Genomic DNA, 17,208 nt, shown 5'->3' with positions numbered 1-17,208 from the left:
GCGGTCCGCGGCGGGGGCCTGGCAGGGCGGTGGAGGGGCGGCAGCCCCGGCCCGGGCTGCCGGCGGGGCGCGCGCAGGGGCGCCCGCCCAGCCCCGCCCGGCGCGCCCGCGGTTACCCTCGGCGGCGGCGCGGCTCCCGGGCGTCCCCTTTGGCGGCGGAGGCTCGACGCGCGCCCGGTCCCGGCGACCCGAGCCGAGCCCCCTCCACCGCGCTGCCAGGCCCCGGCCGAGGACCGCGAAGCCCTCACGCGCTTCCTTCCTTCCTCGGGGAGCCGGGCGCAGCCTGCGCTCATCCCCGCGCTGAAACTGAACACCGGCGCGGCGCGGCGGCCGCCAGGGAGGCGGAGGGAGGCCGCGGCGGCGACAGGGAAGCGCGCCCGGCCCGCGCCAGGGGACGCCGCCACCGCCCTCCGCCGCCCCGTGCCCCGGCTGGGTGGGGGCACGAGGGTAGTTCTCCCTACCCCCGTTCTACCGGCGTGCGCTCGGGCACCCCCGCACCCCAGTTTTCAGGGAGCGTGGACGCCATCCTGCTCCTGGAGGTGACAACCCAGCAAAGCCACCTTCCTTAAATGTGCCCATCGGAGCCCAGCTAGAGAAGAGACCAGTGCTAGGGGGTTGCAGGGATGTCAGACGCAGGGTACGGCAGCCCAGAGACCAGGGATGTGGCTCTCGCCCTCAGAGGGACTGGCTGCGTGACCTTGGACAGCTTATTCACCTCTCTGAGCCATTTCCTCATCCTAAGGGCAGGGAGGTGACCTAAAGTTCGACTCTTCATTCTAAAATGCTTTTTGCTGTCCCTTCCCCTACCTGCCCCGCTAAGTGGCTGTGTAACCCTACATCGCAGAATTATGGTGGGAATTCACTGAGATACATACATGTTAACACAGTACCCAGTTCTATGATACCTGGATTATTTAATCCCATTTTCACACAACCTATCAGGTCATTCCCAGGGTTGTCCCCATTTTACAGATGAGAAAGCAGAGGCTCAGAGGTAGTGACCGTAGTCACTACCCTAGTCGGTGATGGTGCTTACCCAAGCTGTCTGTCTTGAGTTTCTCAGCCCTTCTTCCAGGTCTACCTGGCAAATCCCAAGACTCTGAAGAAGCAGAGTCTGCAGGTTACAGCCAAACCTCAACCACTGACTTCCGGCTGAAGAAGTTAGTCCAGCTCAAATCAGAAGTCCCACCCTCCAGGGCATGCTCACCAGGGCCACCGCCCTCCTCCCATCCTGTCCCCACACCCTTCCCCCAAACCACTGGGGGCAGGAGATGGTGGTATCCACTCTGCAGGGGCAGAAATCAAGCTTCTCCATTCTTTGACCAGACCCCATCCACAGGGGCTCCCCACCAATATTAATTAGTAGGTTCCAATTATTAAGTGCTAATAATAATACCTGTTTTGTTTCACCCTTAAACAACCCTATAATCCCCACCTTAGGGGAGCAAACACTGAAGCCATGTCAAGGTGGTCAAGGCCCTGGGCCAGGGTGTTGCTTCCTGGAGTTATTTACGGGATGGCCCATCCATCAGTACCTCCCCAGTGGCCTGCTGTGAGGTCAGACTGTGAACTCTTGGGAACTAGTTGAGTTTTTCACCATATGTATGTTTTCCCTATTTAAAAGAAAAAAATAGTAATTACAAGCAATATCCCCCAGTAGGATTTGAGCACCAGTCATTGAGTGGGTGTCCCTGACCAAGGGCTTTGACACACACAAAGCAGAGGTGGAGTTAAATGAGCTAAGAGAGAAGGCCCTGACAGCTGGACCAGACTGTCCACATGGGAGAATTATTATTACTTTTTTTAGTCACAAATGCCTCAGCTCCTTCATGGCAGGGATGACATCAGATTCATCAGTGTAAGTGTAGCCCCCAGCAACGGCCCTATAACTATTCTAATCAGCTGTGTGACACTGGACTAAATCTTCCCCTTCTGGAACTCAGCATCCCCATTTGTTGAACTAGTCAGGGGTCTCTAACTGGTGGCCCTCATGGGTCAAACCAGGCCCTAGATGTGCTTTGTTTGGCCAGCACTGTTTTAAAAAAAGGCCTGCCTCTTCAGTCATCCACAGGCCACATCAGCCCCTTCTGTCTTACACTCAACTGCTACACCCATTACCTGAACTGAGCCACTGTGCACTTCAGTTTCCTTGTCTGTAAATTTGGGTACTAACTGCTTCCAGTACTGAGATGTGTGCGTAAATGTCTGACACAGCGCCTGCGTCCATCTATGGCAGCACAGAAAAGCCTGACTTTCTTTGTTCCTCTTTGAAAGGCAGAGAGGTAGAGAGGAAAAGCCAGGAATCCAGAAGCTTGGGGCCTGGTGCATGGACCACAGCTTCCCCGTTGTGTGACACTGGCAGCCTCTCTAGGTCAGTTTCCCTGCCTGATATATTACACTGGGATGACCATGTAAGATGCCAGCAAACATGGTTGATGAGAGTTAAAGGGTGAAATGTGAGTTGTAGAGATAAAAGCCCAGGGGCCGGCCGGGTGGCACAGTGGTTAAGTTCGCACGTTCCGCTTCTTGGCGGCCCAGGATTTGCCGGTTTGGATCCCGGGTGCAGACATGGCACCACTTGGCACGCCATGCTGTGGTAGGCGTCCCACATATAAAGTAGAGGAAGATGGGCACGGATCTTGGCTCTGGGCCAGCCTTCCTCAGCAAAAAGAGGAGGACTGGCAGTAGTTAGCTAAGAGCTAATCTTCCTCAAAAAAAAAAAAAAAAGAGAGATAAAAGCCCAGTGCAAATGGGAGGGGAGGTAGCTTGAAAAGCAGAGGATGCCAGGATGCCAATGGTGGCTGGAGCCCTTGTGTCCACTCCGGGCCAAACGGACAAACATCTTGTCCGAACCACATTTCACATCCACTAGAGGCTCCATCCTCCTTACAGCGTGGGAAGGAGGCAGGGCAGGGATGACAGGATCCCCAATTGTTGGAAGGGAAAACTGAATCTCTAAGAAACGAAAGACTTGCCATGGCCACCACAGAGTGGCAGAGGCAGCTCGTGAAATATGCTCATCCCAGTGCCTGTTGCCATCCTCTCTGTGTTTCAGATTTGCACCCCAAAATTTTCCCACCACCCCCAGAAAGTACATGGGGAGAAAAATGCAGTCAACTCTCAAATATTTGGGAACAAAATATAGGCTTTATGTGGGGTCCCCTTTTTGTGGAGCTTTTGAGCTCTTTCACTGCTTGTCAGTCCACAGCATATCTCCACTAAGCTGCAACCTTCATTTCTGCAAGTCCTGTGTGCTACAGGAGCAGGTGAGGAGGGAACTGACTTGCTAATTTCCTTCTGGAATGTGTTATAAGATCTAATGGTCCTAAGTGAAAAAGCTGTGCCCAAGTCACAGACCTAGGAGATTGTGGAGGCTTCAAAACATGTCCACAAAGTCTTTGAGACTCCGCCCTTCCAGAAGCAGAACTAAATTCCCCTCCCCTTGAGTGTGAGCTAGACTCAGTGGCTCGCTTCTAATTAACAGAATATGGCAAAAGTAAACAGTGCGTGACTTCCAATCTTAGGTCCTGTGGCTTCCTCCTTGCCCTCTCTTAAACCACATGCCTGGGGGGACCAGCTGCCATGTCATGAGGACACTCAAGCAGCCCAATGGAGAGGACCATGCGATGAGGAATTGAGGCCTCCTGCCAACAGCCACATGAGTGCGCCATTTTGGAAGTGAATCCTCCAGTCCTAACCAAGTCTTCAGATGACTGCGGCCCAGGCCTAAGTCTCGATACAAGCTCTGGTTCTGAACCAGAACCACCCAGCTAAGCCACTCCCAGATTCCTGATCTACAGAAACTTTGAGGTAATGCTTGTTGTTTTAACCCACTAAGACTTCTGGGATTTTTTTTGGTGAGGAAGATTGGCCCTGAGCTAACATCTGTGCCAATCTTCCTCTGTTTTGTATGTGGGATACCACCACAGCATGGCTTGATGAGCAGCGTGCAGGTCTGCACCCGGGATCCAAACCCACAAACCCCAGGCCACCAAAGCAGAGCAGGCGAACTTAACCACTACGCCACCAGGCTGATCCCAAGACTTTTTTTTTCAACTGTGAAGTTTTAGGGTAATCTGTTATGCAGCAATAAACAAGTGATACAGAGATACCCGCAAATAATTGTTACTGTTTATATGATTATAAGGAATTTTCCAAGACAAATAATTCTCTACAGCCAAAATATTTCTGCAGGTGGGGATGGAGGGGATGGCAATGGCAGAAATGCACGATGCAGCTGATATTAGTTCAGCCCACCCTGTCATCCCCTTTTCCCTTACTCCTGCTTTATGGTTCTTCGCAACACTCATCACCTCCTAAATTATATTATTCACCGTTTCCCTGTCTCTTCTCCCCACCAGAAGATAAGCTCCATGAGAATGGAGACTTTGCTTTATTCACCGCAGTCTACCAACGACTAGAATGGTGTCTTGCACTCAACAGGCACTCAGTAAATGCAGCAACAGGTAACTAACACACGAACACACTCCTTACAAGTCTTTTGTCTCCCACAAAATTGCAACTACTCCCTCGACAACTGTCATTACCCCTTGTATTAAGTATCTCGACCAAACCCATTAAAATTCCAAATCCCCTCACCATGATGGAACAGCATAAATCCTGGAGCCGGGAGAAGGCGGTAATGGGTTTGTAACACTTCTCTCTTCCCTCCTGCAAACCCTCAGTTCAGGTAGCCTGTCAGCTGTCTCCACTCTCCAGGCACCTCCAGCATAAAAGCTCTGTGATTTCTAGAAACAGTGTCATTTTAATTAAATTCCACGGAACCATTCTGTGGTCCCGGAGGGCTTCATCATCGTGGGATTTTTACCTTGCTTATGAACTGAAATCAGCATTCTTTTCAGCCGAACAAATGGACTATTTTCAAGGTGACAGTTTCCTTCCTAACAAGGTTCAAATCCTCTAACAAGTTCCCACGGCCTCTGACGGGGTCTGCAAATCTATTTGCCACACAATCTAACCAATATGTTGAAGACATGTGGTCCTAGAAAATTGTGTATGAGCCTTTTTTTGGTGATTAGATAGGATTCTCGATGTATTAACAGAGCTTACTATTTAGAGGAATCTTTCAATAAAGTGAAGAATATACTGAATATCTCAGGGAGGCAAGACAGACATAAATTAATTGAAATCTGTGTCAGCCAGTGCTGTCTGTTCTACCTTCCCTGATACATGTCCAATTTGTCCTCTCCTCTCCCCTGCCCCATCGTTCGCCCGCATCTAGACGATGCACTCTTGCTCTTCATATCACTCAACTCCATCTCCTTCAATCCACGTAACAGCAGGAGAACTTGCAGAATACAAATCTGAACACATCCCTCTCTGCTTAAAGTCTCAGAGAGCTTTCCGACTGCTCTTAGGAGAAATACAGACCCACTCACCACGGCACATCAGGCCCTGTTCAGCCTGGCCCCACCCCCATCCTGCACCCACTGCCCCTCCCGCGCTCTGCTCCAGCCCCCCTGGCCTTCCTGTCCCAGGACCCCCTGCCTCCCTCTCTCTGCCCCTCCCCGCCATCCCCGGCTCTCTGCACACAGCCAGGAAAGCTCTTCCCAGGCCTCTTCACCTAAGAGAGCCCTCTCCCCTACAGACCCCAGCTCGGACACCTGCCTTGCCCTCCTCGAAAGGTGAATCCCCTGCTACACGCTCTCATAGTATGGTGGGTCCCCGCCTTGTGGCCTCATCACAGCTGCAAATTTCCATTTGTTTCTCTGATTATTGGATTAATGTCTGTCTCCCAGATAAACTGTGAGCCCCACAAGGGCAGGGAGTTCATCTGGTTTTCTCCCTGCTATATTCTCAGAACTAATCAAATGTTCAATACATATACTGAATGAATGAATCAATCAATGAGAGCCGTGATCTGCCTAAAACTAACCTGAGTGCCACACTCTTTCCCCGAGGTCCACCCTTGATTTCTTCAAGGCCCTTTGCAATTCCCAACCTTCGGCCCTCCCCACCAGCCTCCCATCTCCTCTGTCTTTTTTTTTTTTTAAGGAAGATTAGCCCTGAGCTAACTACTGCCATTCCTCCTCTTTTTGCTGAGGAAGACTCGTCCTGAGCTAACATCCATGCCCATCTTCCTCTACTTTATATGTGGGACACCTACCACAGCATGGCGTGCCATGTCAGCACCCGGGATCTGAACTGGCAAACTCCGGGCCGCCAAGAAGCAGAACGTGCGAACTTAACCGCTGCACCACTGGACCGGCCCCCTCCTCTGTCTTTTAAAGCCCAGGTCGAACGTCCCCTCTGAAAGGACTTCCCAATGCCACCAGCCAAAAAGGATTCCTCTTCTCCCCATCGCCCTCCCGGGAACCTGTGTCCCTCTGCGTGGATGAGGTCTGCCCCTTATCCCTGTGTTACATGGCATGTTCCCCAAAGGGTAGGGGCTTTTAGTCTCATCCTTTTACTTTCCCATCCCAGGGGTTCCATACATTTTGCTGTGATCGAATCGGAATGGAATGGAATTGAAAACCCTCCTACCCTCCTCACCTGGAGCCCAGTCTTTGCTTTGATGCAGCCCTGATTGAAGGGGTGCACAGAGCTTCAGCTCTGAGGGGAGGAAAAATGCCTGAGAAATGATTAAAGAAAGAGAGAGAGCTTGAAAGCAAAATCTTGAGAAGCCCAGGGCCAGCGTGCTGGCCTCCCTCACAAAGCCTGGCACGCAGTCCGCATTCAATATGCACTGAATGAAGAGCTGCGTGAATGAAAAGTTCACAGCCTGTAAGCTCCTGGGGGCACTCCTGGCAGCAGCGCGGAGCAGAGGGATGCTAATGGATTCCCAGGCGCCAAAGCCAACTCTTCTAGGAAGCCCAGAGCAACAGTTCTGCCTGGGACAGCGGGTGTCTCCTTCCCGTTTTGGAGATGGAAACAGAGGGCCTGAGATGGTAGGGGCCCCAACGTGACTTCCTCCTCCCCAGGGTTCGTCCCTGAAGTCCTAGGACATGAGGGGCTTGTTGGTGCCTCTGCTCGTGTTAAACAATCGGTCTGGGGCCGGCCCAGTGGTGCAGCGGTTAAGTTCACACGTTCCGGTTCTCGGCGGCCCGGGGTTTGCCGGTTCGGATCCCGGGTGTGGACATGGTGCTGCTTGGCATGCCGTGCTGTGGTAGGCGTCCTCCCACATACAAAGTAGAGGAAGATGGGCACGATGTTAGCTCAGGGCCAGTCTTCCTCAGCAAAAAGAGGAGGACTGGCAGTAGTTAGCTCAGGGCTAATCTTCCTCAAAAAAAAAAAAACAAAACAATCGGTCTCAGGACTTGCTGGTCACATCCCATGTAGTGATTTCCCTGCAATTAGATGTGGCCACTTTCCCAGCCCCACGCCAACCTCCCACTTAAAGGGCACCGTCTAAGGAACATCTGGCGAGTAAGTGCCCTGAGGCTTTCTTTGGGAAAGGTTCTTCTGGATCAGAGGCCCCGGATCTCAAAAGCCAGAAGCAGAGGCTGGCCCTGTGGCATGGTGGTTAAGCTCAGTACACTTCACTTCAGCAGCCCAGGTTCGTGGGTTTGGATCCCAGGCATGGACCTACACCGCTCATCAGCCATGCTGGGTGGTGACCCACATACAAAGTGGAGGAAGACTGGCATAGCTCAGGGCTAATCTTCCTCAAGCAAAAAAAGAGGAAGATTGGCAACAGATGTTAGCTCAGGGAGAATCTTCCTCAGCAAAAAAAAAAAGAAGAAGAAGAAGAAGAACACCAGACCTCTCCCCATCCCTCAACAGAAACAAAGTGTCCATGGTGGGTGGGTCCCACTGAAAACGCCCATGCCCAAGGCATGCTGTCATTTAGAGAGAGCAAACAAATGTTGACAAGAACACACAGGCACTCAGAGAGACAGTTCCATTACTCTCCCTCCTCTTCAGATCACAACCCTCCAGGGAGAGCCGGCAGGAAGGTCAAAGGACCATCTAGATGAAGATTCCAGACCCAGAGCAGAATACAGAGACCCTGCATTCCAGGGAAGCAAGATCCCAACCTGCCCACACCAGGGACCCCCACCCCCTACATGCCAGCAGCACCCCTGTGGGGCTGTGGCCTCGGCCTGGGCTCATTCCTTCAGCTCTGGAGAAGACTGGCTGCAAAGTGATGCTCAAGCCTTCATGGACAGCCAGAGACCCCTTTTCAGGCCCCCAAGGCTGCGAGTCACCGCCTCCCAGCTCCCGCCGCCAGCCAGGCAGTCTTACTTCTTCACTTTCGGGTACTTCATCTCTGCAATGGCATTCGTGGCTTCTGTCTGCTTCTCCTTCAAGTGCTGGGGCCACATGTTGTCCACCCAGTCCACCAGGTCCACCTGAAAGTCAGACCACCGTCAGAACTTCCTGTCTCTGGGTACTCTTAAGCTGGGCCCTCTCACCAATTCAACCGCTTCCTCCTGCTCCCAACAACCCTCCCACCCTCCCCCAGGGCTGGCACAGGCTGGCCTTGAACCTGTGTAGCAGCAAGAGAGGCAGGGCAAGGAGAGGAGGAGGTGGAAGGTGTCAGGGGAAGGCACCGCGGCCAGGGGCCTACCACAGTCGGACGCTTGACCAAGTGCTCCAGCTTGGTGTGGCTGAACTCGAGGCTGATGACGTTGTACAGCTTGTCCCGCTGAGCCTCGGGCGTCTCATAGTACCGCACAAACTGGGACATGCTCATCTCCGTGCCCTTCTGGGTGTTCACATCCATCACGTCCACCAGCCGCCGGCTACCTGGGGGCAGAATGCACACGCTGGTGGCTCCTGCCGGCTTGGGGTCCAGATCCCACTTGGGAGCCTCCAAACAAAACCTCCTCCTCCTCTAGGGTTTCCCATACGCCTCAGCCCTACACCACATCTGCTCAATTACCTCATCTTGCTGCTTTTCTCACTGAACCTCTCTCCAATCCGTCTGCTTCCCTGCAACACCACGGCCTCCACTCAAGTCCAGTCCACCATTACTACTCTACCAGGTGGCCTCAAGAGCTTCCTAAGGAGTCTCCAACTATCCCCTCCTACCCATCCTCCACACTGCTTTCTAAAACAGAGACCATATACAGACACTCCTCTCTCTGCTTAAAACCTTCCATGGCTCCCCACTGCCTACCGAAGAATCCCTTAGCACGGTATCAAGGCCTTTCTGCTTATTCATAGCACCAGGACAGTGCTTATCTCTGTAGATAACTAGTTGTTTAGTAATCTCCCTCCCTAGTCTGTGAGGCCAGGAAAGTTACTTGACTTCTCTGAACTTCCTTGTCTTCATCTTGCTGTCTCTTCTGATAGGCTAGTTGGGAGGATTAAATCAGACGAAGTACTCCAGATGCAGTGGCACAGTGTCTGGTACACAAATGAATGGGTCCCCCGTCATTCCCGAGCACTAATTGCAATTCCCTGAATATTGTGTTTCTTTGTCCACTTTGCTGTCTTTCTTCCCTACTACTCTGTAGTCATCGTGAGAGCAGGAGTCTTATCTGTCTTGCTCAATATTCTATCCCAAGTACATGGAACAAAGCCTGGCACATAGTGGGAGGTCAGCAAACACTCGTGGAACAAACAAAAGATGAATGTTGGCTGCCCTGTACAGCACGTGACACGTGACTTCTCATACGCAGGCCCGCCAAAGCACAGAGGATGAGGGCCCTTCTCAGCAAAGGCCCGACTTTCATCCCAGCAGCAGGCTGCGTGCCTCTCACGGCTTCCCAGAGAGCGGGGAACAGCTCTGGACCAGAGACAGGAACCTCCAGTGCTAGCCCTGGGGCCACCGCTGATTAAACCCTGGAGGAAATCATGACCCTTCATGGCCTCTGCTCCTCATCTCTAAAATGGAAACAACAATGGCTCCAGAACTCCAGCCAAGGTGCGAGAACCACCAAAGCTAAGTGGAAGTACTCGGAAAGGGGAGAAGGCAGACACAAAGCAGATTGCCAAATCCGTGGTGATTGATGAGGAAAGCTGGCACCTCCTGTCTGTTAGGACTCAAAATAAGCATCATGACTGCAACGAGACGCCCACCATCTGGTAAGGAAAGATCCCAATTCCTCATTAGCTCAGTGACAAATACACAGTCCATGGAGACTCAGAAACGTGGAAACCAGGGGAAAAAAAAGCAAAGAAAAGAATAGGGAGCAGGGGATCACCTTGTTCAAAGCTACCCAGCAGCAAAGACTAAACTAAGAACAGTCAGCAGACGACAGCCCGAGGGCCAAAGCCGGTCCACCGCCCGTTTTTACATGGCCTTAAATGGCCTACATACGACCTAAGAAAGGTTTTCACATTTTTAAGTGGTGGGGGGGGACATCAAAAGAAGAAGAATATTTTGTGATGTGAAAATTCTATGAAACTCAAGTTTCCAGTCCATACATAGTTTTACTAGCACACAGCCCCACTCAGTTCACGTATCACCTCTGGCTCCTTCCACGCCCCCACTGCTGAGCTGAGGAGTTCACAGAGACTGAATGGCCGGCAGAACGTGCAAAACCTACTTTCTGCACCTCCACGGAGAAAGGCCGGCGACCCTTAAACCGGCCCAAATCTTCATGGAACTCACACACTGATGTGAGCCATATTCCCATCTGGTTCGTCGCTACACACACAGCTCTGTGCACAGAGCCTGCCCCACAACAGGCCCCATAAAAGGCCCACGGTCAATATTTGTTGAATAAATACACAGTGCTTTTCACATAGTAGGAAGTGAAGGATAAAAGTAATCCCCTAAGCGCGCAGGACAACTTGGGTGTTACTATCTTTTGGGTTCAATATCTAATCTTCACAACCACTCCAGAAGCTGGGTAGGACTGTCCCCACCTTACAGATGAGGAAACCAAGGTCGAGAGACGATGTGAGTGGCTCAGGGGCCCCAGAGCATACTCTTTCTACCCATGAGAACAGTTAACACTGAGCGCTCGAGCACAGGCAAGCTCTCCACCCAGGTTATCTTCATTGTGTTGACAGTTCTGGGAGGCAGAACGTCGACCACAGTATACACAGTCGATGGATGAGAAACTGAGGCTTGGACAACGAACTTGCCCCTAAATGCCCAGTTAGTGAGCAGAAGAGCTGGGATTTGAAGCCAATTCCATCTAATACCGAAGCCCAGGCTCATATCCCCTCTCCTATCCCCGACCCCTGCCCTGAATCTTGATCATGTGCCAAGGTTGAAAAATGATCCCGGCCTTCAGTGGCTGGCTCCGAACCCAGTGGTGGATCCTGGGAAGCCTCAGGGTCGTGGGAGAACAGCTTTGTTTTTGAGTCAGAAGTGCAGATCCACCAGGGGGCATCCCTGAACTTTGCTGGAAATTCTGGCCGTGTTCTAGGCAAGTGCTGGCTCCTTCCTTACCAGGGCTCCTGGAACAGGTGGGCTCTGCTCAGCTTTTCTGGAATGCCCACCTGGCAGAGGCCCTGCTGTTAGAGTGGGGGAGGTGGGAGGAGAACAGGCACCCAAGCCCTCCTCACTCTCCGCCTGCATCCTGCCTCCCTCTGCCTCTCTTCCCTAACCTTGCTTCCGGCACGTCTGCGAAGCCCCCTGTTGGGCAGGTAGGAGATGGGATAACAGACTCGAAAATCACAGTCAGCACAGAAGGCCCAGGGCTGCGCCGCCCCTGTCAGCACTATGCAGTGGTTAAGCTAAGACTTCATGGGTTCAAACCTCAGCTGAGCCTCAGGCCCCAGTTTCTCTGAGTATCAGTTTCCCCATCTGTAACAGGAGGACAAAAAAGGTAGCCAGCCAATGGGGTTGTCCTGAAACTTATAAGATAATGCACATAAAACACTTCCAAAGGGGCTGGCCCTGTGGCTGAGTGGTTAAGTGCGAGTGCTCCGCTTCTGCGACCCAGGGCAAGTTCGAATCCTGGGTGTGGACATGGCACTGCTCATTGGGCCAAGTTGAGGCGGTGTCCCACATGCCACAGCTAGAAGGACCTACAACTAGAATATACAACTATGTATTGGGGGTTTGGGGGAGAAAAAGCAGAAAAAAAAAGACTGGCAACAGTTGTTAGCTCAGGTGCCAATCTTTAAAAAAAAAAACAACCCTTCCAAGAAGTGCCTACAGGTAGGTGGTGTTACCCAATCAGCCAATTTCATCTATAATTATAGGTGGAGAGAGGGAGGTGGTGGAAAGTCAGAGCCAGTGAAATCTCTGCCAGCCAGTCCAGTGGACTGACGGCTTAAGATCCTAAAATGTAGTCAGGACAGCTAATGGGTGAGGGGTTTTTATGGGTAGTGATAAAAATGTTTAAAAACTGACTGTGGTGATGGTTGCACAACTCCAGGAACAGACAAAAAAAACACTGAATTGTATACTTTTTTTTTTTTTAGAGATTTTACTTTTCCTTTTTTCTCCCAAAGCCCCAGTACGTAGTTGTGTATTTTTAGTTGTGGGTCCTTCTAGAAAGTTGTGGCATGTGGGATGCTGCCTCAGCATGGCTTGATGAGTGGTGCCATGTCCGTGCCCAGGAACCGAACCGGCGAAACCCTGGGCCGCTGAAGTGGAGCTCCTGAACTTAACCGCTCAGCCATGGGGCCGGCCCCTGAATTGTATACTTTATTTATTTTTTTTTTTTTTGAGGAAGATTAGCCCTGAGCTAACATCTACTGCCAATGCTCCTCTTTTTGCTGAGGAAGACTGGCCCTGAGCTAACATCCATGCCCATCTTCCTCTACTTTATATGTGGGACACCTACCACAGCATAGCTTGCCAAGCAGTGCTGTGTCCACACCCGGGATCCGAACTGGCGAACCCCGGGCCGCCAAAGCAGAACCTGAGAACTTAACCGCTGCGCCACCGGGCCGGCCCCTAAATTGTATACTTTAAATGGGTGAATTATATGGTATGTGAAGTATATCTCAATAAAGCTATTTAAAAAAAAACAAACCTCAAGCTCTAAATGACCAAGAAAGTTGGGTTTTTCTAAACGCATTTTTTTCTGAGGGCCAGCCCAGTGGCCGAGTGGTTAAGTTCGTGCTCTCTGCTTCAGCCGCCCATGGCTTCGCTGGTTCGGATCCTGGGTGCAGACATGGCACCGCTCATCAGGCCACGCTGAGGCAGCATCCCACATGCCACAACTAGAAGGACCCACAACTAAGAATATACAACTATATACCAGGGGGCTTTGGGGAAAAAAAGGAAAAATAAAATCTTTTAAAAAAAAGTATTTTTTTCTTTTAAACGTCTTAAAAATCATGTAAGTTATTCAGCCAAAAGGAATAAGAACTGACACCTGCTATAACATGGAGGCACCTCAAAACATGATGCTCAGTGAAAGAAGCCAGACACAAATGGGCAGATACTGCATGATGCCATTTATATGCAACGTCCACAACAGGTAAATCCATAGAGATGAAAAGTAGCGAGTGGTTGCCAGGGGCTGGGCGGAGGGGAAATGGGAGTGACCACTGATGGGTACGAGTTTCCTTTCAGGGTGATGAAAATGTTCCAGAACTAGAGTGAGGTGATGGTTGTACAACCTCGTGAACTAGCAGAAGCGACGGTTGCACAACATTGCGAATGCCCTAAATGCCATCGAATTGTTCACTTTAAAATCGTTTATGTTGTTACGTGAATTTCACTTCAATCATTATTTTTTTAAAAAAGCAACGGAAGACATTATTTTAAATCTCATCTACTTCCTCCACTCTGCTGGAACAAGAACTTCATTTCTTCCGCTTCTCCCTCTCTTCTTTTACCTGTTTCTTGCGTGTGAGTCTCCTCTCCTCACAGCTCAGGCACTTGGGCCACAGACTCTTTCAGCCCAAGTATGGGTGGCCCCCCAAAAAGAGTTATCTTCCTAGAACCTAGGAATAGGATCTCATTGGGAAAAAGTGTCTTTGCAGAGGTAATTAAGGTAAGGATCTTGAGACGAGATCATCCTGGACTTAGGGTGGGCCCTAAATCCAATGACAAGTGTCCTTAAAAGAAGGTAACGTGGGGCTAGCCCAGTGGTGCAGCGGTTAAGTTCACACGTTCCGCTTCGGCAGCCAGGGGTTCACTGGTTCGGATCCCAGGTGTGGACATGGCACCTCTCGGCAAACCATGCTGTGGTAGGCATCCCACATATAAAGTAGAGGAAGATGGGCACGGGTGTTAGCTCAGGGCCAATCTTCCTCAGCAAAAAGAGGAGGATTGGCAATAGTTAGCTCAGGGCTAATCTTCCTCAAAAAAAAAAAAAGAAGGTTACGTGTAGACAGAGGCAGAGATGCAGAGATTGGAGTGATGCGTCTACTGGCCAAGGAATACCAAAAGCTGGAGGAGGCAAGGAAGGATTCTCCCTCAGGGCCTCCAGAAGGAACCGATGCTGCCAACAGCTTGATTACGGATTTCTGACCTCTGAAACTGAGAGTAAATTTCTGTGGCTTTAAGCCACGTAGTTTGTGATACTCCATTACGGCCACCCCAGGAAACAATACAAGACAATGGTCACCCTGGAGGTGGGAGGGTCACACTGGAGCTTCTAAGGAATTGCAATACTTCCTAACCTGGGTGGCAGGTGTTCATTTTATAATCTTTTTGTTTGTTTGTTTTTTGTCTTTTGGGTTTTTTTTTTTAGGAAGATTAGTCCTGAGCTAACATCTGCTGCCAATCATCCTCTTTTTGCTGAAGAAGATTGGCTCTGAGCTAATATCTACACCCATCTTCCTCTATTTTATATGTGGGATACCTGCCACAACATGGCTTGATAAGTGATGCATAGGTCCTTGCCTGGGACCCAAACTGGCATGCCCCAGGCCACAGAAGCAGAGCGCACGAACCTAACCACTATGCCACCAGACAAGCCCCTATAATCTTTCTTTAAACTTCTTGGCATATATAATATATTTCACATACATCCCCCCCAAAAAAGATGGATCCAAGGACTCATGTTTCAGATTCCAGTCTTCACAGCATAAGATCTTTAGGCCAGCTATCCCAGTGTTCTCATCTGAAACCTGGAACTAAAACCACCTATCTCAAAAAAAAGCTATGAAAAAAAAATTTAACTAAAATTTTTTTAAAACATTCAGACAGTTAATTCTGGAGGCAAATGAAAGACCTTTAATTAAGGGCACCAAATGTGCCCCACCTCTCAGCGTAGAGAAGTTAAAGATCTGTATACAAGCCACAGCTTCCGCTCCTTGCCCATCTCAAACAAGACTGGATAAGCCCCTTCTCTTTCAGAACAACTCTGACTCACCAACCTGATTCTCAACTTGCACAACAGAACTAATGGGCAATAAATATACAATTCTGACGACCCCAAAATGGCAGGTCATCATCTCAATGTTATTCTATAAAGTTGGTATCATGTTTGATGCCAACTTATATACAACCCAAATCAAAGAAGACGATAATTAAAAGATTTCCCAAAAAAATGGCAAATCTAATTCTAAAAAGTCTTCTTAAAGGAGTATATTTATCCATTTTTATTAGCATATATGATAGACATGTGATACACATATAATGCATGTAACAAATGTGTATATAAATATATCATATAAGCAAGCATTAATATAGATATGTATATAATATATATATGTACATTTAGAAAAGCTCTTTAGGGGCCAGCCCCACGGCCAAGTGGTTAAGTTCGCGCGCTCCACTTCAGCAGCCCAGGGTTTCGCCGGTTCGGATCCTGGGCACAGACATGGCGCTGTTCATGAAGCCATACTGAGGCGGCATCCCACATGCCACAACTAGAAGGACCCACAACTAAAAATACACAACTACGTATCAGGGGGCTTTGGGGAGAAAAAGGAAAAACAAAATCTTTAAAAAAAAAAAAAGAAAAGAAAAGCTCTTTAAAAGAAATTAGATGTCATCTATTCAGTTATTCATGGTTAGTACACAGCAGTGTAAAAATCACTGATATTTTTAAGACACATAACACCTTCCTTGCAGGACATATATATAGGCACATGTAATTGTGATTAAAATTTGGGCACAAGTGTGTTTTCAAACACGTATATACCTTGTATATATCAAGATACTTGCCTTTGTAAGACAGCTGATGCAACACTTGTAAGCTCATTTAATCCCATGTGTGTATATACACACACACACATATATCTCCCACTCACTTGTATAAATATATTGATCTATAAATTATCATTTTCTTTTTTTTTTTTAAAGATTGTCACCTGAGCTAACAACTGTGGCCAGTCTTTTTTTTTTTTTTTCTGCTTTATCCCCCCAAATCCCCCCTGGTACATGGTTGTATATCCTAGTTGCAGGTCCTTCCACTTGTGGCATATGGGACACCGCCTCAACGTGGCCTGACGAGCGGTGCCATGTCCGCGCCCAGGATCCGAACCAGCGAAACCCTGGGCCGCCGCAGCGGAGAGCGCGAACTTAACCACTTGGCCACTGGGCCGGCCCCCTCTAAATTATCATTTTCATTCTTAGTCCAAATGTAGACAAAATAAAAAGCATCTGAGATTCATTATCATTTGGTAAATGCAAGAATAAATGACAAATCATGTTTTGTGAAAAAGAGACACAGCTTTAAAATAATTTAGTTTAACAGTATCATTTAGTTACTAGGATGGAGTAATTTGCAAAATTATACCTTAACACTCTGAAAATGTTATTTACTTCGCATATGTCAAGGTATTAAAAAAAATAAAACTAGTATGGGGAAAAATTTCAATAGTAATTTTTAAAATAGGTAAGTAAAAATTTAAAATTAAATTAAAAAAAAAACGTTGTGGGGGGCTGGCCCCATGGCCGAGTGGTTAAGTTCGCGTGCTCCACTGCAGTGGCCCAGGGTTTCGCAGGTTCGGATCCTGGGCGTGGACATGGCACCGCTCATCAGGCTGTGTTGAGGCGACGTCCCACATGCCACAACTAGAAGGAGCTGCAACTAAGATATACAACTATGTACCAGGGGGATTTGGGGAGATAAAGCAGAAAAAAAAAAAGTTGTGGGATTAACCGAGATGACCCCTATAAAATGCTGGAGACACAGAAAGCATGACCTAAGTTGGCTCTCTCCTCACCCAGCCTGATCCCAGTCCCCTCTATCCTGCTAACAGACTTTAGTACCCACTTGTCTCGAGGGCTGTTGTAGGTTGAATTGTGTTCCCCAAAAACATATGTTCAAGTCTTAACCCCTGATACCTGTGAATGTGACCTTATTCGGAAATAGGGTCTTTGCAGATGAGATCAAGCTAAAAACGAGGTCAGATTGGATTAGGGTGGGCCCTTAGCCAAGGACTGGTGTCCTTATAAAACAAGAGAAATTTGGACAGAAACACCAGAGG

At 49.3% G+C, this 17,208-nt stretch overlaps 1 protein-coding gene across 7 annotated transcripts in view; it reads right to left on the bottom strand.

Annotated features, from left to right (window-relative positions):
• Positions 1-17,208, bottom strand: part of KDM2B (lysine demethylase 2B) — a 120,025-nt gene that overhangs the window by 85,650 nt on the left and 17,167 nt on the right. For 6 of the 7 annotated variants that reach the window (XM_046639705.1, XM_046639706.1, XM_046639707.1 and 3 more), the window contains 2 exons: positions 8,531-8,709; positions 8,206-8,312 (listed from right to left, as the gene is read on the bottom strand). In XM_046639705.1, the coding sequence (XP_046495661.1) occupies positions 8,206-8,312; positions 8,531-8,709 (286 nt within the window). Of the gene's footprint in view, positions 1-116; positions 435-8,205; positions 8,313-8,530; positions 8,710-17,208 lie in introns of those variants that run through there. The other variant, XM_046639711.1, reaches the window with a different exon arrangement.

Source organism: Equus quagga, chromosome 15, assembly GCF_021613505.1.
Source record: "Equus quagga isolate Etosha38 chromosome 15, UCLA_HA_Equagga_1.0, whole genome shotgun sequence".
Classification (NCBI taxonomy): Eukaryota; Metazoa; Chordata; class Mammalia; order Perissodactyla; family Equidae; genus Equus; species Equus quagga.
Note: the sequence above shows the minus strand (reverse complement) of the source record. Positions and strands in the feature narration are given on the sequence as shown.